General features: G+C 43.2%; 1 protein-coding gene across 1 annotated transcript in view; it reads right to left on the bottom strand.

The window, feature by feature from the left end:
- The window catches only part of LOC311225884 (WW domain-containing transcription regulator protein 1-like), a gene marked incomplete at its 3' end in the record, with an annotated part of 60,752 nt that extends 37,374 nt beyond the window's left edge, over window positions 1–23,378 (bottom strand). The window contains exon 1 of the mRNA XM_084311276.1: window positions 22,391–23,378. Within this exon, the coding sequence (XP_084167402.1) occupies window positions 22,391–22,806 (416 nt within the window). The 5' untranslated portion in view covers window positions 22,807–23,378. The remainder of the gene's footprint in view (window positions 1–22,390) is intronic.
- Between the last annotated feature and the right edge of the window lie 1,400 nt (window positions 23,379–24,778).

Raw genomic sequence — 24,778 nt, 5'->3', positions numbered from 1 at the left:
TCCTTTCCTCTCCTCTTATTTCCTCTCTCCTTCCCTCTCCTCTCCTCTCATCTCCTTTTATTTCCTCTCCTCCTCTCCTCTCCTCCTCCTCCTCTCCAGACTGTAGCTGTGCAGGCAACATCAAACAGCCAAACATCAATTCCCTACTGTGTGAGAATCTTGTGACTTCACTCTGAAGAGCTTTTTAAATTATATTTATTTCCTAGTACTTCAGTTGTACAAGGCTGTGTGTGTTGCTGTGTGTGTTGCTGTGTGTGTCGCTGTGTGTGCCGCTGTGTGTGTGTTGCTGTGCGTGTGTTGCTGTGCGTGTCGTCTGTGTGTGTCGCTGTGTGTGTTGCTGTGTGTGTCACTGTGTGTGTCGCTGTGTGTGTCGCCGTGTGTGTCGCTGTGTGTGTTGCTGTGTGTGTCGCTGTGTGTGTTGCTGTGTGTGTCGCTGTGTGTGTCGCTGTGTGTGTTGCTGTGTGTGTTGCTGTGCGTGTCGCCTGTGCGTGTCGCTGTGTGTGTCGCTGTGTGTGTTGCTGTGCGTGTCGCCTGTGCGTGTCGCTGTGTGTGTCGCTGTGTGTGTTGCCGTGCGTGTTGCTGTGTGTGTCGCTGTGTGTGTTGCTGTGTGTGTTGCTGTGTGTGTTGCTGTGTGTGTTGCTGTCCGTGTTGCTGTGTGTTGCTGTGTGTGTCGCTGTGTGTGTTGCTGTGTGTGTTGCTGTGTGTGTTGCTGTGTGTGTTGCTGTCCGTGTTGCTGTCCGTGTTGCTGTGTGTTGCTGTGTGTGTTGCTGTGTGTGTCGCTGTGTGTGTTGCTGTGTGTGTCGCTGTGTGTGTCGCTGTGTGTGTCGCTGTGTGTGTCGCTGTGTGTGTTGCTGTGTGTTGCTGTCCGTGTCGCTGTGTGTGTCGCTGTGTGTGTTGCTGTGTGTGTTGCTGTGTGTGTTGCTGTGTGTGTTGCTGTGTGTGTCGCTGTGTGTGTCGCTGTGTGTGTTGCTGTGTGTGTTGCTGTGTGTTGCTGTGTGTGTTGCTGTGTGTGTTGCTGTGTGTGTCGCTGTGCGTGTCGCTGTGTGTGTCGCTGTGTGTGTCGCTGTGTGTGTCGCTGTGTGTGTTGCTGTGTGTGTGTGTGTGTCGCTGTGTGTGTGTCGCTGTGTGTGTTGCTGTGCGTGTTGCTGTGCGTGTTGCTGTGTGTTGCTGTGTGTGTCGCTGTGTGTGTCGCTGTGTGTGTTGCTGTGTGTGTTGCTGTGTGTGTTGCTGTGTGTGTGTGTCGCTGTGTGTGTTGCTGTGTGTGTCGCTGTGCGTGTTGCTGTGTGTGTGTCGCTGTGTGTTGCTGTGTGTGTTGCTTTGCATGTTGCTGTGTGTGTGTGTTGCTGTGTAGTTTAGAGTCACACCCTTCAGACTCTTAACATTAAAAAGGGAATAGTTGTGGTTTCTGGAACCCTGGCCCCAGTTCCTACTGCTGGTTGTTAAAAGTCCTTTCTCAGCACAATCCAGACTGTCCCTCCTGCTAGCTCCAGATAGTTAGCCGCAAAAGTAATGCGGCTTAAGTCAATGGGGTGGAGCTCCCGCCTGTATGCGCTGACCGGTGGCATCCTGACATCTACCCCATGACGTACACAAAGTAGATTCCAGTTAGCTACGGTCATGTTGCACAGACTGGAGCTTGGACCCATTGACTGTGCATTAATGTGTGGCTTGACCCCATTGACTGTGCATTAACGTGTGGCTTGACCCCATTGACTGTGCATTAACGTGTGGCTTGACCCCATTGACTGTGCATTAACATGTGGCTTGACCCCATTGACTGTGCATTAACATGTGGCTTGACCCCATTGACTGTGCATTAACATGTGGCTTGACCCCATTGACTGTGTGCATTAATGTGTGGCTTGGACCCATTGACTGTGCATTAATGTGTGGCTTGACCCCATTGACTGTGCATTAACGTGTGGCTTGACCCCATTGACTGTGCATTAACATGTGGCTTGACCCCATTGACTGTGCATTAACATGTGGCTTGACCCCATTGACTGCGCATTAACATGTGGCTTGACCCCATTGACTGTGCATTAATGTGTGGCTTGGACCCATTGACTGTGCATTAATGTGTGGCTTGACCCCATTGACTGTGCATTAACATGTGGCTTGACCCCATTGACTGCGCATTAACATGTGGCTTGTCCCCATTGACTGTGCATTAATGTGTGGCTTGGACCCATTGACTGTGCATTAACGTGTGGCTTGACCCCATTGACTGTGCATTAACGTGTGGCTTGACCCCATTGACTGTGCATTAACATGTGGCTTGACCCCATTGACTGTGCATTAACATGTGGCTTGACCCCATTGACTGTGCATTAACATGTGGCTTGACCCCATTGCATTAATGTGTGGCTTGACCCCATTGACTGTGCATTAATGTGTGGCTTGACCCCATTGACTGTGCACTAACGTGTTCCATCAGAAATGTCCTTTTAAAAAGGGGCATTACCCCTATTATACATGTGATTTCCACTTTGCCCCCTCTCTCTCTGCTGTAATTATACCCCCCCCCCCCTCTGTGTGTGTGTGTGTGTGTGTGTGTGTGTGTGTGTGTGTGTGTGTGATAACGTAATTAACAGTTTGTCTGGTTTTGGTGTTCTTATCTCTTTGTCCGTATGCATCATGTATACATATGTATGTCTTAGATTAGATTCAAATGTATTGTCATCAAACAGCACAAGTACAGCACAACGTAAAGAAGTTTGGCATCCAACCAGAGTGCACATATAACAGTAATATACAATGTACAGGTGATTAAACTGGGTACAAAATATATAAATTAGTACTACTGGGTGTAGTGCTAATCAGATGTATGTACAGAGTTGTAGTATTAATGTGTACAGTGATACAGGTATAAAGACACTATGGTAGTAGTAAGTCATACTGGCCAGCAGTGTAACTAGTAAGAGTAGGTAAGAGATATGTATAGATATAGTATCTGTCAGGGCCGGACTAGGGAAATAATTCATACCGGTAGATATAGCGCGAAATATAGCCCCAGTCAGGCCACTTTTTAAGCGGGGGGTCTGGGGGTCCCCCAACAGGATTTTTTTTGTTACAAAGACTTAATTTCCTGCATTCTGGTGAATTTTAGTGCATGTGAATCACAAACTAATGAGCCAACAATTGCTTAGTACAATGTACTGTTATGAACCTCAAATAAAACTGTTGTGGCACTAGCAATGCTACTCTCTCCACCTTCAAAAAGAAAAAAGCAAGAGCACAACATAATTTGTCTATTTACTATTATAATACAGTTAACCACTCTCTCCACCTATTCAAACAGAGCAAGAGCACAATACCATATTCACTTTACTGATGCACTACCCATCAACAGTTAAAATAGCCCTTACACAAACATTAAATAACAGACCTTTCATTATTACAAAACTACCTGGCTCACTGCCTGGCTGTTACAGTATTCTGCAGAGTGCCATCTGCCATTCCATTCGCCGCCTCCACTGTCAATCAGTTGTATCGCCTGGTCCCGCCTCCACCAATCACGGCTCCATTGTGTGTGTGTGATCCGAGGGAGAGAGTCAGATAGTTCTCCAACTCTGTCGCAGACAGTGAAATCCTGGTTGTTCCCCACCCACCTAGGTTATCTAACTATCGCGCCGCGCAGCCGCCACAACTAGAAACAATGGCCTGGGGAAAAAAAAGAAAAAATTATAAAAAAAAAGAAAATTATAATATTAAAAAAAAAAAAAAAAAAAACATTATTTATCTGTGCAGGCCAGGCCACCGGGAAAACTCCCGGTGCTCCTGATGGCCAGTCCGGGCCTGGTATCTGTACATATCCCTTACCTACAGGGTTGCATTGGTGATTTCAAAGCTGGTTGCACTGTGTTTTAATGACGCCACGTGCTCCCGCACATGTGAACAACGCACCCCAGCTTACCGACTCTTACTAGTTACACTGCTACTGTATGTCCGTCTGACTCAGTTTGCCTAGCTATCTGTCTGTCTGTTTGTGTGTCTGTCAGTCAGTCTTCTTATCTAGTAGTCTATCTGTCTGCTTGTCTGAATGTGAACTTATCAGTCAACTGTGTGTGTGTTGTCCTCTTGGTCTGTAGTCTTGTGTGCGTGTGTGTGTGCGTGTGTACTCAGCAGGAGGCTGCTAATTACAGAACCTGTGAGAAAACACACCCTCCACCACATCGCCTCAAGGCAACACACACACACACACACACACACACACACACACACACAGATAGGCAGTCAGCTATGTGGTCTAAACAGCTCAGGCGCAGTCCACACGATCATGGGTATTTTTGACACCAAGGTTTTCAAAATAATAATCCTCCGTACACACAAGAGGTTTAAAAAAATAAACGTGTACTCACGGCAACTGTCAAATCCGCTACAGAGTGATGTAATATACATGTAGTACAATGCCAAAGCAATAGGTGGCGATGTAGTTCAAACATGAAGGCCATTTCAACCAATCAGAAGGGTTGAACGTGTCACTACGTTACACGGGAGAACGTCCTGCACAAAACAGAAACCTGCCATCTTTAAATTGCCTCAGCATTCGTTATTTGTTTGCAGCAAGAACAAAGTGCAACACACGTGTGCATTCAGTTAAGTTGGAATATGACTAATACAAACAGTTCAGTTTGTCAGGTACATGCAATACAGATTAATTAAAATTAAAATTAAAATCGCAAAATATCGCGATATATTTAGTATTGCGATACTATCGTATCGTGACACAAGTATCGCGATAATATCGTATCGTGAGGTCTCTGGCGATTCCCACCCCTACTGGCCACCACCACAGATACGCACAATGACCTGCGAGAACCCTGGATACGAGGAGAGATCCAGTCTTCCTGTCTGACAACCTGTCGCCGCCTCTATCTGACAAGACTGACTAATCAGATCACACAGACGGGGGCGGTATCTCTCCACTACATCTAATCCACCACCGTCACACCTTCCACACACTGAGAAACACCGTCAGGACACATCCAGGCTGGTAGCGAGTGACTGGATGACTCTCTCAGGACACATCCAGGCTGGTAGCGAGTGACTGGATGACTCTCTCAGGACACATCCAGGCTGGTAGTGAGTGACTGGATGACTCTGTTAGGACACATCCAGGCTGGTAGTGAGTGACTGGATGAAACACCGTCAGGACACATCCAGGCTGGTAGTGAGTGACTGGATGAAACACCGTCAGGACACATCCAGGCTGGTAGTGAGTGACTGGATGACTCCGACGCTTCAGTCCAGCTCGTCTCGTTATCGAGTCTGCTGGCGTCTGATACAACTGACCAGGTTTCAGATCAAAACAGAGACATGTAGTATCTACATATTAAACAGCGATACCACCCTGTAAACAGGTGCATCTACATTCTTTACTATGACATACTAATACTCCAGTCCTGTCACATCACGTCTACATAAGTGGTCGTCACGTTTTCTCACACTTGATCAAAGTGACAATAATAACATTATAAAAAGAACCAGAGTTTATTTCCTGTCGCAACGTTCGCTAAATGCAATAACTGTCCAAGCTGTAGCAACAAAATTCCAGTGAGAGAGTCTATACTTTCAGTTGTTTGAGCTGAACCAGGGGTGAGAGGATGAGGATGTAAAGGTCAAAGTTCACTGATACATAAACACCATTAACGTGGTACTGTAACATTAGATTTGCATTTTAAAACTGACATTAATCTGTTGTGTGTACAATTAGTTTCCACCGTATCTAGAGAAACACAAACGGACCCTCTCGGTAGATACGCTAATGTCAGCAAACTGTTACGTAGCGAACTTTACCTATCTTGGCTAGCTAACTACCCATGTACAACGCTAAGCTAAGGTCACATCAAGCTGACAAACTGAAACAATATGTGGTGGAAATTGTTGTATAGCATCTTTGATGCCATGAATTGCAATTCTCCTGTGGTTGATCTCGATAGATAAGCCATTGAAACGGAGAGAAACACTGAAACATAGATGTAGTAGTAGGCATGTTAAAGCTTGTACAATGTTTTCCTACCTAGCATGGTAACATGGCTAATATTGAAACTGTTAAGTTAGCTACATTAAACAATCATTTTATTTCGTTTACAATGGTGGCAGCAGTGTGTCACCTTGGCAACGATCCATATTACAAGGGAGAGACTAGATGCCCTACTGTGGGGAACATAATTATGCAGAATGCCTTGCGGTCCGACTAAGACCAAGCTTTTAACGCATGCATACTACAGTCATAGAGACCCTCTTTATGATTGTAACGTTACTAGAGTTAGCCACTAACTATAGACCCATTTGACTGTAGTTAGCAAAGCCAAGACGTAGCATGCTAGTCACTAAGGTTACCATTCAGTTCCGATGCTGTGTATCAAATGGAACATAATATCACCATAGCATCAGCAGGTCAGAACAAGAAGAATATGATTGAAGCCAAGCTATCTACCTATAGCCACTAACTATCAACCTATAGCAACTAGCTATCTACCTAGCCACTAACTATCAACCTATAGCAACTAGCTATCTACCTAGCTAGGGCTGCAACTAATGAATATTGGTAGTCGACTAATCTGTTGATTATTTTTTCGATTAGTCGACTAATCGAAAAGTAATTATATTAAAAAATATATATATATATTTTTTTTTATTATTTTTTTTTGTTGCACTACCTATCTTTGTGAAAGTGGCTTCTCAGCTATGGTCCAGCTGAAGACAGAGCAGAGGAACAGATTGGACATTGAGCATGACCTCAGAGTTGCTTTGTCTATCATCACCCCAGACTTTGAGACTCTTGTCAGGACCAAACCCGTGGCAACCCGTGTTACCAAGTAAACAAATCGCGGAGATGGCCAGTTAGCCCGCAGCATCCGAGTTCTACTATTATTAGCTCTCAGAATGGAGCCACTAGCCAGAAGCCTGCAGCATCCTAGTAATGCTAACGTTAACTCTCAGAATGGTAGCCAGGAGCCCCGCAGCACCCTAGTACTAGTAACGTTAGTATTGTGTATTAAAAAACACACCGGACTGCGACGTAACGTTTTACCGTTTATTTGCTTGTTCCACCAGTCCACAACAACACACACTCTCGTTACCACAACGTTTTACGGTATTTTCACAGCACTGTCGCAACATTACCGTAAAGCGTGACCACCGTTGTGATACACATACACAACAGTTAGCTCTCAGAACAGCCAGTTAGCCTGCAGCACCAGGCAGCAACGGTAAGCGTGTCTCGACTCTCATTTAATTTCCAGTGAAGCGGGGTTTCCTCCTCCTCCTGTGTAATTTATTTAAAAGAATATTTAAAAGAAAATTTAAAAATGTCTTTTTTTAATTATAATTTTTTCTTCAATTTTTTTTAATATAAAGTTTGCCAATAGGGATGTATCAGTAGTATTGACAGTGGTAGTCGTAATAGTAATCCACTATATTTTTTTATTTTCTAAAAAAATAAACCAGTTCAACACAGGTAACCACTTTTGCTTAATTTCTTTGCTGGCTCAAATGTATGCTCTAGTGACTAGTCCAGTGGTTCCCAAACCTCTCCTCGAGACACCCCAGCCGTTCCATGTATTTGTGAAATTCCACCACCAGCACACCCGATTCAACTAATAAAGGGCTAGTTAAGTGGAATCAGGTGTGCTGGTGATGGAATTTAACAAATACATTGAACGGCTGGGGTGCTTCGAGGAGAGGATTGGGAAGCACTGCTCTAGTCGATTTTGACCACAAAGTTCATCATAGATCTAGCCTCTTTATTTTGCTCTCAAAGTGCACCAGATTGATGCATTAAACTTCCGGGGGGGGGTGTGCACCCGGACCCCCCTAGAGCAGCGGTTCCCAAACTTTTTTGGCCATGCACCCCCGTCACCTCCCGACCTAGCTGACGCACCCCCCAGCCCAACATAAAAAAGACAACACAGTCTATTCATAGGCGCACTAAAGGCATCAGGTTTAATCCAATAAGAACTAGGGATGGGTACCGAATTCGGTACTTTTGAGGTACCGAACCGAAACACGTCGGTACTACCGAGTATCGAATCAAGTGAAAAATATTTTTTATTAATTTTTTTTTTTTACTTTTTTTTTTTCATGTCAACGTTCACACGCACAATATATGCTTACCTAGGATTTGACTTGATTCAACAACAAAGCAGTCGGAGCAATGACAAGCCGAAAACTGTCGAAATTGTAGTTATTTGAAGTTTGGATTTTTTTTTTACGACTGAGGTAGGTAAATTAAATTTCTTGAGACTAAAGTACCGAAAAAAGGTACCGTTGGGTACCGGTATCGATTCACAGGTACCGGTACCGGTATCGGTTCAAATGTGAAAGGTACCCATCCCTAATAAGAACACATACCAAAGTATGACAAACGAAATAAAATACTTCACCACACGAAAGAACAAAATGTGAATTACATGCATAGACAGATTGGCCAAAAAACAAAAAAAATGGTTGAATCCACGTCCGAGATGCATCCATAGGTGGGACATATGTCCGTAGCTGCTCAGCGAGTTGGTTGAGGTGTTCTGTTATTAGGCTTTTTACAGGTTCACCCATGACAACTTAGTTTCCCTCCAAGAACGCATGAAGTGTAGAGAAACGCATGAGCATAATACGCTGCCACAATAATAGCGCACCGGTCCCAGTCGCACGCCCATGGCATTTTGGCAGGAAGTAAAGTGTTATTTTGGATACATATTTTTTTTTAATTATTATTATTCAAACGTACGTTTTTAATTTAAAAGTTTAGTAAATTTCATGATTTACACAGTGAAAATCCCCATTTGAAATAATGTATATTAGTTATATTTATTAGTCAAATAACACCATAGCACAGCCATTAGCCTTTTCATGTCACGCACCCCCAAGAGGGCTCTCGCGCACCACAAGGGGTGCATGCACCACAGTTTGGGAACCACTGCCCTAGAGGGTCGGAGGTTCACCCCCCATAGTCTCTGAATATCCTGTGGGAAACACTGATCAACCTATAGCAACTAGCCATCTACCTAGCCACTAACTATCAACCTATAGCCACTAGCTATCTACCTAGCCACTAACTATCAACCTATAGCAACTAGCTATCTACCTAGCCACTAGTTATTTACCTATAGCCACTAGCTATCTACCTATAGCCACTAACTATCAACCTATAGCAACTAGCCATCTACCTAGCCACTAGTTATTTACCTATAGCCACTAGCTATCTACCTATAGCCACTAACTATCAACCTATAGCAACTAGCTATCTACCTAGCCACTAGTTATTTACCTATAGCCACTAGCTATCAAACTATAGCAACTAGCTATCTCTACCTATAGCAACTAGCTATCTACCTAGCCACTAGTTATTTACCTATAGCCACTAGCTATCTACTAGGGATGCCCCGATCGATCGGCCACCGATCGTTATCGGCCGATAATCAGTATAAATATGCGATCGGTGAATTCCGATAATGAGTCATATTCGCCGATCGCGGAAACCGATCAAGCGGAGATCTCACTCGCTGTCTGTCTCAGACACACAGAACCTGCAAACTGCCGCTGCTCCTCCTCCCTAGCTCCGCCAGCACCAGTGTACAGTTTGTAAACACAGAGGACTGAGAGGAGGCTCCTCTGCTCGAGTCTATAGTGCATTCGACCATGAGCTAACGTTAGCTAACGAAGTTATCGTTACTGTTTAAACAAAATTACCCAGTCAACTATCCACTTTTAGTAGGCATTGTCTAACGGTATTTAGCCGGCTAGCTACTGATAGCTCCTGATAAACAAATGCTCCAGCAAGTCTAGTAGTCCATGTTGATACCTCCGTTAGCTCGCGTTAGCTGACGTTAGTTCACTGTTCAAAACGAAATGTCCCATTGAAATAAATAGTTGTCTTAACGTCATCTAGCCGGCTAGCAGTAGCTACAGATAGCTCCTGATATCAATGTCTTATAACATTGATTCAATGCGTATTCGAGCTGAGGGCTTGCTGAATGTGATATGACCAAAGCACAGTAACGTTATACCAATAGGGTCCAGCTGCAGCGCAGGAAAATCCTTGCTGGAGCTGGAGGCTACTAGAGTACACACAGACAGTGGAGCTGTTTGCAGATAGCGAGCATTTTGACTTGTTGCGTGGTGGCGATGTCTCGCAGATAATACAAGTCTAATTATATAATATATATATATATATTTTTTTTTTTAAACTTTATTTTTTAGCGTTTATCGCTTTTCTGGTCAAGCATGACCGACAGAAACAGGTTGAAATGGGATGTAGAGCAGGGGAAGACATTCTGAGAAATGACGGCGGGTCCGGGAATCGAACTCGTGTCCCCCAGATCCGTGACGAGCACGGTTTTCCCCGACGCAGAAATAGCGCCGAGATATGCGGTGAGCTACGGGAGCTCCCCAATATATATATTTTATAAAAAAAATATATATATATAAAATCATTTTAAATTTTTTTTTTAAAGGGGAACTATCTTATAAATGGCCTTTTTCAGTGTTTAGCATCGTTTCCTAGCTATGTGGACTTATATTAATATGATCTATGTCTCTAATTCTCATATTGGCACATTCTTCCAATTCTCCTCTCACAATATTCACCCTCACTGAACTGAGTCATCTGAAAATGTGATGATTTGTGATGTCGGAGAGACACCGCTGCATGATAATGTTCAGGCGAGGCAGTGGTTTACCATTGTGGTTGGAGCCCAGGCTCAAAACGGCTTAAGATCTTGAGGTAGAAAAATGCTGTTTTTGAGGACTTGATTAGAAATACAAAACAATGAATTAAAAAAAATAAAAAATTACAGAGGTGTTCCATAAACTCACAGGAATTGTGTAAAAGTGCCCAAATAGTGAAAGAAATAGTAAAATAGTTCCCCTTTAATCAAAAACGATCGGTATCGGCCGATATGACTCACGGCGATCGGTATCGGTGGCAAAAAACGTGATCGGGGCATCCCTACTATCTACCTAGTCACTAGTTATTTACCTATAGCCACTAGCTATCAACATATAGCAACTAGCTATCTCTACCTATAGCAACTAGCTATCTACCTAGCCACTAGTTATTTACCTATAGCCACTAGCTATCTACCTAGCCACTAGTTATTTACCTATAGCCACTAGCTATCTACCTAGTCACTAGTTATTTACCTATAGCCACTAGCTATCAACATATAGCAACTAGATCTACCTATAGCCACTAGCTAATGTACCGATTTTATTTGATTTCATGTTCCATTTGATACATAGCATCGGAACCGAGTGGCAACCTTAGCACCTTGCATGCTACGTATCTTGGCTTTGCTAAGTACAGTCAAATGGGTCTATTGTGGGCCGTGGCTAGTAGCTCAAGTAACGTTACAATCACGCTTGATATGCATCCGGACGGGTGTTCGGTCTTGCTGGGGCGTGCCCGCAAGGCATTCTGGTGTGTGTTCGGTCTTGCTGGGGCGTGCCCGCAAGGCATTCTGGGTGTGTGCTCCCCACCAGGGCTTCTGTCCTCTCCCATATTACACACTGATCCATGTCTTCTGTATGAACCTGGGCAGGTTTGGCACCAGGATAAGTCAGGACGAGTAAACAGCTTGGTAGATCTGAGACCACGAGGAATTCTGGTAATTTTGGTGATAATGATGACGCTACTGTGCCACGAATCATTCCAAAGATTATACACACACACACACACACCTATATCATTATCAACAGTTCATAATGTGCGTGTGTGAGTGTGAGTGTGAGTGTGTGTGTGTGTGTGTGTGTGTGTGGGGTTATGGTTGCCAGATAGCGAGGTCAGGTTGGACCAGCTGTTAAAATGAAACTAGACTCTTTAGAGAGAGAGCACAGCTGCTTAACAATAATAACTTCAGTAATAAATAACAGTAAAAACCAGACACTACACACAATCTGAGTACAGCTCAGAAGTTCATTTAACCCCTTTAGACCTACAACGCCTGCTAATAATGCATTATATAGCCTGTATATACACACAAATGCGTTTCCCGGTTTCAATGGGTTAAAAGACCATTTATTTAACTGTATACGTTTTGGCTGCATGCATATGGGTTATTGAAAAATAGTTCTACCGGTATTCTATGTCAATAGATTTGCACATGCCTTTTCTTATGTTCACATGTTGTTATATGTATATATATATATATATATATATATATGAAATGTACTCTTTACTTTCCTTCTGTTTATCCTGTACACATGGTGCACTTGGAAAATAATGCATGAGCTCAGCAATGCACACATAATATATATAATGTATAAAGTATATAATAATCTGGGGCGACAGTGGCTCAGGGGGTAGAGCAGTCGTCTGGGAATCTGGAGGTTCCCGATTCAATTCCCGCTCCTCCCGGGCAGCATGTCGAAGTGTCCTTTGAGCAAGACACTTAACCCCTAACTGCTCCTGATGAGCAGGTTGGCGCCTGGCATGGTCGCCTCTGTCGTCGGTGTGTGAATGTGTGAGTGAATGGGTAAAATGTGAGGAACAAATTGTAAAGCGCTTTGGATAAAAACTGTTAACACTGTCGCCTATGTCGCCTCACAGCTAGAAGGTCCTGGGTTCGATTCCCGCTTGGGGACCAGGTTGTCGTGTTGTCAGTTACCCAGGTGGGGTATCGTATATCCCAGGCCTTTCTGTGTAGAGTTTGCATGTTCTCCCCGTGCTCGCAAAGGGTCCCCCCCCCCCCCCCCCCATAAGATAAACCCAATGGAAAAACATGCTAAACAGATCGCTAATGCTGTCGCATCCCTGACGAAGACGGACAGTGGCACTTGGATTGGTCCCTGGGCGCGGCACACGCTGCAGCCCTTGTCTGCTCCCGGCTGTCCTTGGGGGGGGGGAAGGACGACGGGATGGGAAGTGCAGGGAACAGTTCATTCAGCGACTCAGTGCATATGTGTGTGTGTGTTAATGTGGGTCACCCATCGCATGTGTGTGTGCTAAAATCTGCATGACAAATAAAGACTTCTTCTCTTCTTATATAATACATACTAAATGACAACAATTAATGGTGTCAATATTATATATAGTCCAATAGTGTTTCTATGCTAGTTATTATATAGTTCAATTGTGTTTCTATGATAGTTATTATATAGTCCAATAGTGTTAAACTGTTAATGATAGTTATTATATAGTTCAATAGTGTTACGATTATATAGTTCAATAGTGTTTCTATGATAGTTATTATAGTTCAATAGTGTTACTATGATATAGTTATTAAAGTTTAATAGCGTTACTATGATAGTTATTATAGTTTAATGGTGTTACTAGGCCTGCCACGATAACAAATTTTGCTGGGCGATTAATTGCCCCCGAAAATATCGCGATAAGCGATATTATTGCGACCGGTTAGAGAATTTTTTTTTGAGAAATTTATTTCCCAAAACTTTTATTTTGAAGCCCACCGCTCCGTCTTTTCCGGTGTTTAGACTTTTATTTTGAAGCCCACCGACCGGACCGGAAGTATTGTTGTTATTATCCTAGCTTGCTGATGCTGCTGGTGGACTGGGGCCAGCTAACGTTAGCTTGCTGATGCTACTACTACTTCGACATGCTGCTAGTGGACTGGGGCCAGCTAACGTTAGCTTGCTGATGCTACTACTACTTCGACATGCTGCTAGTGGACTGGAGCCAGCTAACGTTAGCTTGCTGATGCTGCTGGTAGATCGACATGCTGCTAGTGGACTGGGGCCAGCTAACGTTAGCTTGCTGATGCTACTAGTAGATCGACATGAGCTAATGATAAAACAAATGTTGAGATTGTTGGTGAACAACTAACTTTAAGTTAGTTTTAACGTTAGCTACTAACGTTAAAACGCTAACGTTACACTACAAATAACGCTACTTGGTTAAAAGGAGCAACACTATTGAGAAATGTAGTTAAGCTATGTGCTGTGCTCTCTGCTCTGTAGTAAAGCCAGCGGCCCGCCTCCCAACACGGACAGTGACTGACAAGGGGCACTGGTTCCGCCTCATTAAAACAAACGCGCAAATAGCAATTAATCGCGCCCGTCAAAATCATTGCATTAATTTTAATTATCGCGGCAATTAATCGATTTATTGCTTATCGCGGCAGGCCTAGGTGTTACTATGATATAGTTATTATACAGTTCAATAGTGAGTTATAATACATACATGATCCAACTTCTAGTGAGAATAGAAAACAGTCAGTGTAGTAAGTATGTAGGAGTATGTAGATGAACCTACATTTAAACAACCCCCCCAAATGGATGAACACACACACACACACACACAGTCACACACACACAATAACACGTACAGAACTGAGGGGCCCTAGACAAGCACAGACAGGCCAACAGACACACACACACACGGCTGGGGAGGGCGAGTGGTGCTGTTGAATGAGGCAGGCTATTATGGTTTTAGCTGACGGATGAAAACAAAGGGGCCAAAACACCCAGACACACACACACACACACACACAAGCTCTCACATGCCCATTGTTCAGGAGCATGGATCAGGTTACACTACTAGCCCACTTATGTACAGGGCCTTACCCTGTTATGTTAGCATGTAGGCCGTATTCTGAAAACGAGTTAGCTTGCTGCTAGCACTATCCCATGCATTCAATGAGCAATGCTAGCTCGCAAAGCTAACAAGCCCTTTTTAGGGGTTAACTGAAGGGAAATGCTGGAACCTTTTTTTGTAGATGTCTTATGGCGAACAGTAACCAGGTTGGACTTAAAGTACACTGTAGAATACACCAACTGTCTTAAGCTACACTGTAATACACCAACTGTCTTCAAGTATACTGTAGAATACACCAACTGTCTTAAAGTACACTGTAGAATACACCAACCGTCTTAAAGTACACTGTAGAATACACCAACTGTCTTAAACTACACTGCAGAATACACCAACGGTCTTAAACTACACTGCAGAATACACCAACTGTCTTAAAGTACACTGTAGAATACACCAAAAGTCTTAAAGTACACTGTAGAATACACCAACTGTCCTAATGTACACTGTAGAATAAACTAGCTGTCTTAAACTACACTGTATAATACACCAACTGTCGTAAACTACACTGCAGAATACACCAACTGTCTTAAAGTTAAACTACACTGCAGAATACACCAACTGTCTTAAACTACACTGCAGAATACACCAACTGTCTTAAAGTACACTGTAGAATACACCAACTGTCCTAATGTACACTGTTAGTAGAATACACTAGCCGTCTTAAACTACACTGTATAATACACCAACTGTCTTGGACTTAGGGCTGGGCGATATGGCCAACAATGTTATCGCGATAAAAAAATGTATATCACTCGATATCGATAATTATCTCGATATACATGAAATAATTATTTGTGTCAAGTTTAAAGGCTATTTTTAGGGGCGGTCAGGTGGCGTGGCGGTCAGGTGGCGTGGCGGTCAGGTGGTGTAGCGGAGATTGCGCTCGTCACCAATGCAAGAGGCTGCGGTCTCGACTCCCGGAGTCAGCATTGCTTGGGGCTTGGGCTGATCGCTATACTAACCCGTTTGGCTGGGTTAGGGGTAGGGGTGGGACGATACATCGATCCAGATCATATCGATCTATTATCAATGATCAAATAGGATCGATGAAACGTAAAAAGATAGATTCATATTGCGATACTCTTATTTTGAAAATCCCCTGGTGAGCAATGCATATCCGCCCGGCCGCAACAACAGTAGCAGCGTGTGTTAACGTTAGACAGCATTGCTTCAGAGTCCGCCTATTTTGCGACCCGAAATAAGTGCCTGTTGTTTTTTTCCCCACAACGGGTCAAATGCATCTAACATGATTTGCATCCTCGCCATTCCTTTATGCCCACGTCGCATTAAATACCGAAATTAACGTTGCGTTAGCGTAAGCTAACTAAGCTAAGCTGATCAGAGCCATATAGAGAGAACAGCAGAGGTCCACTAGGGACTGGGAAGGAGGGGGGTTACTGCATTCTCGAGATAGCCCCACTACCAGGATCTGGCTGGTACTGCACCTTCGGACTCCCAATATGCCTTTTCCAGCCAAAATACAGCGCTGTGATAGGATATTAATATCGGGGGGGGGGGAAAGAAAAACGAACCAAAAACAGTGAACAGGAGGTCTATTTGTATTAAAACAATAGATTGTTTTTCATTTAAATGTCTGGAAGAGATCAAAAATAAAAATGTCAAATGATATTTCCATTGCCTTTTTTTTTTTTTTTTATGTTACCGATTGTGTTAAATGGGCATATAATATAGTCTCATATCGATCGCAGGCACCTGAATCGAATCGTATCGTATCGTATCGTGGCAGACTTTGTGATATCGGAAAATATCGTATAGTTTTCCAAAGAATCAATATCGTATCGTATCGTGATGAAACTGGTGATTCTCACCCCTAGTTAGGGGGAGGGCAAGTCATGGGTGGGAATCTGGCGTTGTGGACAGCGACGCCTACAGGTCAGGTCTGGGCGCTTGCTCAGCAGAGGCAGGACTTGATGAAGGCAGCGTGACCTCCCACGCGTTACACTTCACCAATGAGAGTCCTCGCTGCCAAGTGAAAAAAGAGTCACTGGCTGTCGCCGCACGTGTCGGAGGAAGCGTGCGGATACTTCAGGGTTCCCTTGTACCGACCAGTAGGAGAACATGCGCACAACAAACCGGTAGGGGAGGGGGGGAATTGGCACAACGACTAAAATGGGACGGGGAGAAAACAGAAAAAAATCTGAGAAAGAGAGGATTAAAAACATGAACACGAACTGTATAACAATAAAACTTTTATAACTCGCATTAATAATGAAACATTTATTTAATAAATTAAATCTCAAGTCTGATTAGCACACTTAGCCTACTGTGTACAGACCGTTTCAAACTGTATTTTAAAATGAGAAAGCAAATCAATCTCAATTTGGTCAGTATTGTCATTTGGACAAGCAAAGCGATTAGGCAAGAAAAACAAGTCTGTCCACTGTTTCTGGTTTTAAATATATATATTTTTTTATATTTTATTGACCACGTTTCATATTTATATCGAGGAAAATATAATAATTGCGATAATTATCGTTATTGTTTTATTGCCCAGCCCTACTTAGACTACACTGTAGAATACACCAATTGTCCTAAAGTACACTGTAGAATACACCAACTGTATACTACACTGTAGAAAGAACTTCCGTAATTTGACATATTCCCAAACACAGCAGACATTTAACACTTTAACCAAGCTTAATTCCTTTTTACCCCCTTGAATGCCCAAGGCCACTTCAATGTTAACGTTAATATCGCCTAATCTATGTTTTAAATTATGGCTATGTGTCTAATCTGCCCGTCGCATTATCAATGACCTATTTCCAGTCAACATTGTCGAAGCAGATTTTCGGTTCATTTCCGTTTCATAGCATTTAGAAAACCCCTCGTTTTCACGGAGAAAAAAGAGGTTTCCATGATAATCGCCTTTTACTGGAATATTCTAGAACGTTGTCATTGTTCGGCCTATTTATGAATCGTTTTCAAATAAACACTAGATTATCGATAGTATGTGTACGCATGCATGCTTGTGGCGCGCGCTGAAAATCGCTTCTCCTATTTCCTGACGGCGCGCACAGTCAAACAGCAATATCACATAAAAGCTTATATATCCGTGAAAACGGGTATGATTATCCTTAGACTTGTAACATAGATTCCTTACCCGAGATCAGATGGTATCCAAATGGATTATTCCTATTCCTGATCGCCATTCGAAAAAATCGCTCCTTTTAGTGATCCACTGTGTATACAGTAAAACACATATTATTCCCTGCGGCTCCGAGAATCCAGCATGAAGCTGGTAGATGCCAGCTGCGTGAGTGAGAAGTAAAATGTGGAGTGCAGGTTTTTTTTTCTCATTCATTTTCATTGAGTTCAATCCAAAAGGGTGAATTACCACCTGGGAGACGATAGGGGGCGCTTTTTTCACATCTGAGCACCTGAGGTAGCTGAATTTCCAACGGTAGACTTGGTTGATGAAATATCATTTCAGATCGCTAAAAAAAAAAAAAAAAAAAATACGAGAATTCTCGTGAGTGGGCATTCAACCCGCGGGGGGGTAAACCAGAGAAATCTCGGGCGTGGCATGCAAAGTGTTAAGATGCGGGCGCAGGTCGATTTGATTGACGTCCTGAAGTACCCACACTAAATCAATATCACATTTTTCTTTACTTAACCAGGGTAATCACATTGAGATCTGTTTTTCAAGTAATAATAATATAATAGGCTATATATAGCTATATAGTAAGTTATTATATTGTGAATTTCTCCAGACCTCAGAGCCTGCATAGTGCATACATTTCGCAGAGTAAATTTTACTCAAACTGAGTACATTTTACTCAAACTGAGTACAATTTCTCACTTTGAGTAAAATGTACTCAGTTTGAGTAGAATTTACTCTGCGAAATTTACTGTGGGTGTGGTCAGTAGTAACCCCCCCCCCCTCATTCTCCTATACACACACACTCAACTCCAAGCCACACATCAGACCAAAACCAAAAATGTAAACTAAGTGCAACACAGAGCGAGGCACTTTTGCCCAGAGGTCGCTCGCTGTTTCACAACATCACAGATTTTACTTTTAAATCATGGGTTCTTAAAGGGGCACTTCATCAACAAAAGAAAGATGCCGATTTGTTTTGCACAATCTCACACGTCCCAAAAAATAAATCCAGTTTTGCACACATTAATTTAGTTTGACAGTTGTTGAGAGGAGATGAATTTGAATATGGCCACCTGTGACATCATCAGAGGACATTGAATCCTTGTGTTGTGTTGATTACAGCACCATGGAATGATGTGTCGATGAAGAACCCCTCCCACCCACAATACACAGACTTGGCCGATAGGAGGCTAAGGAGCATGTTCAGTCAGTGTTCGATTCAGACTCCCAAGATGCAACACTGAACGTCACAGGAAGTCCTTCGTACCAACAGCCATCAGACTGTACAACACCTCACTGTGCCTCACTGAGCACAGAGTAAATCCCTGTATATCTTCCTGTACATTTACATTTTTTATTTGACATTTTACTGTATATTACTGTATATTTTGAGACTGTATATTTCAGAATTTTAGAATGTATATACATATTTTAGAATGTATATCTCTGACCGTGTATTTCTATCTTTATTTTTATTCTCATTCCTATTCTTATTTTTGACTTTTGACTAACTGAATGTTCATTGTGAGTGATCTCCTGTGGTGCTGAATTTCCCTCTGGATCAATAAAGTATTTCGATTATATTCTACAACAATACCTCGTCTTATAGGGGCCGCTACCTTATCATTTCATTGAGCACAAGGACTCAACGTCCCCGAGTCTGAAGAAAACACACAGTTACTGGTGTGGGGCGCAGGGGCACGTTGAAGAAAACACACAGTTACTGGTGTGAGGCGCAGGGGCGCGTTGAAGAAAACACACAGTTACTGGTGTGAGGTGCAGGGGCACGTTGAAGAAAACACACAGTTACTGGTGTGGGGCGCAGGGGCACGTTGAAGAAAACACACAGTTACTGGTGTGAGGCGCAGGGGCACGTTGAAGAAAACACACAGTTACTGGTGTGAGGCGCAGGGGCACGTTGAAGAAAACACACAGTTACTGGTGTGAGGCGCAGGGGCACGTTGAAGAAAACACACAGTTACTGGTGTGAGGCGCAGGGGCACGTTGAAGAAAACACACAGTTACTGGTGTGAGGCGCAGGGGCACGTTGAAGAAAACACAGTTACTGGTGTGGGGCGCAGGGGCGCGTTGAAGAAAACACACAGTTACTGGTGTGAGGCGCAGGGGCACGTTGAAGAAAACACAGTTACTGGTGTGGGGCGCAGGGGCGCGTTGAAGAAAACACACAGTTACTGGTGTGAGGCGCAGGGGCGCGTTGAAGAAAACATACACAGGGTTCCCACAGACATTGCAAAATGAAATTCAAGGACTTTCAAGTACTATCCTAAGCACTCTTTTTCATTTTAAACGAGCATTTAAAAAGGATACAATTCACTTTTAAATGCTGTTTTTTATAGAAAAAAAATCTGATCCAATATGTATGAATCCAATTTCCGACAATTAGTTACTTTAAATTTTTTTTTAATTCTTGATTAAGACATTTGTTTATCATGGATGAACAAAACTTTCAATGCGAATAGTTGATTTGAATTTCAAGGACTTTTTTAAGCACCTTGTTAAAAATTGGCTGTTTAAGGAATTCCAGGCCTCGACTTTTTTTTGGTAAAAAATCAAGCACTTTAAGCACTTCAAGGACCTTGTGCGAACCCTGCATACGATTACTGGTGTGGGGCGCAGGGGCGCGTTGAAGAAAACAGTTACTGCATGGTGTGGGGAGCGGTGTGTCGACAGTGACACTGATATATTGGATATCATTCTGATACCAGACTAAAATAGGGTATCTATCTGTTATCAGAGAATTTCCCCCCCGATACTAAAATCAGATGCCAAGAAACAAATCTAAGATGACTGGAATCAAAGCAAAGTGACTTGATTGGCTGCATGTTCACCACATAGAGAGGCCTGTTGGATCTAAATGGAGACAGATGTATTATATAATTATGTCAATCATTTTTGTCCAGCAATGACCTCAAACTGACAGTCTCTACTGTTCAGTTAACTGATGGTCTAGGTCTCTACTGTTCAGTTAAACTGATGGTCTAAGTCTCTACTGTTCAGTTAAACTGATGCTCTAAGTCTATACTCAGTGCATGTGGGTCGCCCATCTCGCGTGTGTATTAAACTGCATGACAAATAAAGACTTCTAGTCTTCTTCTAGTCTACTGTTCAGTAAACTGATGGTCTAAGTCTAGTGATGCACGATATATCGGCGGCCGATATGGCAGTTTTTTTTACACATCGGTATCGGCCCGATATCAAGATAGGACCGATATGGGCAATTTTTTTTTTTTTTAAATACAAAAAAAAGAATTAAAAAAAAAATGTTAACATGTTTTGGCCTTAAATAGTTTCAAAATATGTCATTTCTGAAAATAAGTTACAAAAGTTAAAAAAAATGTGTTTTGGAAAATAGCTCTTTATTTGATTATCATAAAAAAGTGTTTTCTATACAGAGATATCGACATCGGTAAATATCGGTATCGGCCAGAACAGCAATATTAATATCGGGTATCGGCCACAATTTTCACATCGGTGCATCACTATAAAGTCTCTACTGTTCAGTAAACTGATGGATCAGATCAGCGTTATGTATCCAAGTCTCAAAATCCTTTCTATATACCTACATATACAATAATGCTGTATATATAAATATATATGTATACTTACCATATATATATATATATATATATATATATATATATATATATATATCCACATCTACTGCATATAATCCTTTTTACATACCCGTAGATACAATATATATCATTCTGTATACATTAAATACTCTTAGTACCGCTGGCCAGTATCTTACTGCCATAGTGTCTTTATATCTGTATCTGACTGTACATATTAATACTACAACTCTGTACATACATCTGATTAGCACCATTACTCAGTAGTACTAATTTATATATGTTATACCCAGTTTAATCACCTGTACATTGTATATTACTATTGCACTTTACTGTTACATTTGCACTCTGGTTGGATGCCAAACTTATTTCCGATGTACTGTACTTGTGCTGAATGATGATGACGATACATTTTAACCCTTTCACTGCAGCACTACCAAACTGTTAACCCTTTCACTGCGACAATACACAGAAGGTTAACCCTTTCACTGCCACACAACAGCCGGTTAACCATTTCACTGCCACACGACAGAAGGTTAACCCTTTACTATCGCACAGTGAAAGGGTTAATCTGACCTAATCGAACAGCAATGGATCAGATCGATACTCTGTATCGGCCGATGCTGAAAGTTTAGGAATCGGTGTCAACCGTGTGAAAGTGGTATCAACGCCTCGGGGGTGACCATCCAGAAACAGTTGCGACACACTTTAGGGTTGAGACCTATAGTTTGGGGGCATTGAACACCCTGTGATGGTGTATAGGGGGGGGGGGGGGGTCGTAACACCAATGGAGGCAATAAGACCTGTAAACCACCTCAGAGTAAACAAATATAAATCACTGTTATGTTTAGGAATGTGTTTTGTCCACAAGCGTAAAACAACTCTCTCTCACACACACACATGCTCACGCACAGCAAATTAATATGTTTTACTCTTGTGTTGTAAGTAAAGTGACTTTGGGTGTCATAAAAAGCATTATGATAACTATATTATTATTATAGTTATTATTATTCATAACTTTAATAAAAATAATAACAATAACAATAACAATAACAATAATAATAATAATAATAATAATAATAATAATAATAATAATAATAATAATAATACACACACAGGCCTTACTTGAGAAAGTATTTCTGTCCGTTGCCGGTGTAGGCCATCTCCCAGCCGGGCGGCAGCGCCAGCTCCTCGGCCACATCGAAGGACTGGTGCCGCTGGTGGTGGTGGTGGTGCGCCGGGCTGGGGGAGGGGGTCCCCGGGGCGCCCAGTTGCAGGGAGGCCGGGGAGGAGTGGGAGCGGGTGTGGGACACCTGGAGGCGGGGAGGGAGGCCGGTCGAGTCCGTGCTGGACTGCCGGGAGTGGGAGCCCGAGTCGGGCTCCTTGAAGAAGGACTCCGGGAGCAGCTTCTTCCTCCATGAGGAGGGCCGCGGGTTCATGACCGAGTTGAACAGGGCTTCCAGGTCCGTGTCCGAGTCCTGGGCGACGTGGACCACTTGTTGGCCCGGCATGGGCTGCGGTTGCTGCTGGTTAGAGTTCATCTTGGACTTTTAAAAAAGGAAAATAAATATTTTAAACAGTTCTGGTAAAAAAAAAAATTATTAAAAAAAGTTTTGGACAAGTCTTGTTTTTTCCCGACAGACAGACAAGTAGACAGACAGGCAGACAGACAAGTAGATATACAGACAGACAGGCAGACAGACAAGTAGATATACAGACAGACAGGCAGACAGACACGGAGGCAGGGAGACAGACAGGCAGGGAGACAGACAGACAGGCAGGCAGGGAGACAGACAGGCAGGGAGACAGACAGGCAGGCAGGGAGACAGACAGACAGGCAGGCAGATTGCGGCCTGTCTGTCAGAAAAGTCCTCCCAAATCTCTCCCAGACTCTCCTCTGGCTTGTTGTGGAGAAGAAAAAAAAACTTCCCCCACTCGATCCGACCGTCAGATTTACACCAAAACGACTCGTAGAATTAAGTTCCAGAGCTCCCCACGCAAGAAGTTATTCTGTTGCTTTTTCTCTCCAAGTCCCGATAATAATAAGTTTCTCCTCGATGCGTTTTTCTTCCACACAGTCCCGTCCGTCGCCCCAGAGTTTCAGTAAACTATAAACTTCTTCTCTGGACAGGGCGGCCGGGCGGTGCTTCATACATATTCAACAGCGTCCCGGAGGGGAGGGGGCAACACACAGGATTACAAAACAACTTTTTACACAGGCTTTCGGAGAAAAGAAGAGTTTGACCTATATGCTGTAAAGTCATATTCAGAACAGTGACGAGACCCTTATTGTTATTATTATTATTATTATAAAGAAAGATCAATTAGGAATTAAAGTTGGTGGAAAAAAACATTTATTCTAAAATTATAAAAACAAGTTTACACAGGCTGGATTAAAAAACAAAACGACCACAGATTTAACTAGAACCAGATAGTTTAATGAGTTATTTGTGCTCAATTTTGGGCTAGATTCGGGGATTGGGTGGGAGGAGTCTGTTTGTTTTTTGTTAGTAAATCTCAGCTGCTGCTCCTCCCGTCTGGTGCTCAGAGTTTGCTGCGTCCGCTAGGAGACAACATGGAACCATAGCCTTCTCACCAAGGAGAGCGCACACGCACGCACGCACACACACACACACACACACACACACACACAGCAAGGCAAATAACAGCACACACACACTAAGGCAAATAGCAGCACAGATACACAAACACACACACACACACCAAGGAAAATAACAGCACACATACACACACACCAAGGCAAATAGGCAAACCGCCCTGTAGCCCTCACCTCCATAGCCATGAAGTGCTTTGAGAAGCTAGTGAAGGGCTACATCTGTTCCTCCCTCCCCATCAACCTGGACCCTCTGCAATTTGCATATCGCCCCAACAGGTCCACGGAGGACGCCATAGCCCATGTGCTGCACACAGCAGCATCACATCTGGACAAGAGGCAGGGGAACTATGTGAGAATGCTGTTCATCGACTACAGCTCAGCATTCAATAACATAGTCCCCTCCAAACTCATAGCCAAGCTCAGGGACCTGGGCTTGAACTATGACCTGTGCCAGTGGGTCCTGGACTTCCTGACGGGCAGACCCCAGGTGGTAAGAGCCGGCAACTGCACCTCCTCATCTATCACGCTCAACATAGGGGCCCCCCAGGGCTGTGTTCTGAGCCCCCTCCTCTACTCCCTGTACACACATGACTGCGTAGCACAGCGGAACAACAACACCATCATCAAATTTGCTGATGACACAGTAGTGGTGGGCCTGATCTCTGCCAACGACGAAAGGGCCTACCTGGAAGAGGTAGAGAACCTGTCACAGTGGTGTCAGGAGAACTGCCTCTCCCTGAACGTCAGCAAAACAAAAGAGATGATTGTGGACTTCAGGAGGTCGGGGGTCAAGGACTACAGCCCCCTCAGCATCGACGGGGCACCAGTTGAGAGAGTGAACAGTTTCAAGTACCTCGGAGCCCACATATCCGAGGACTTGACATGGACCACACACA

Source organism: Notolepis coatsorum (assembly GCF_963971535.1).
Source record: "Notolepis coatsorum genome assembly, chromosome: 3".
NCBI lineage: Eukaryota > Metazoa > Chordata > Actinopteri > Aulopiformes > Paralepididae > Notolepis > Notolepis coatsorum.
This window is presented reverse-complemented; position numbering and strand designations above follow the sequence as displayed.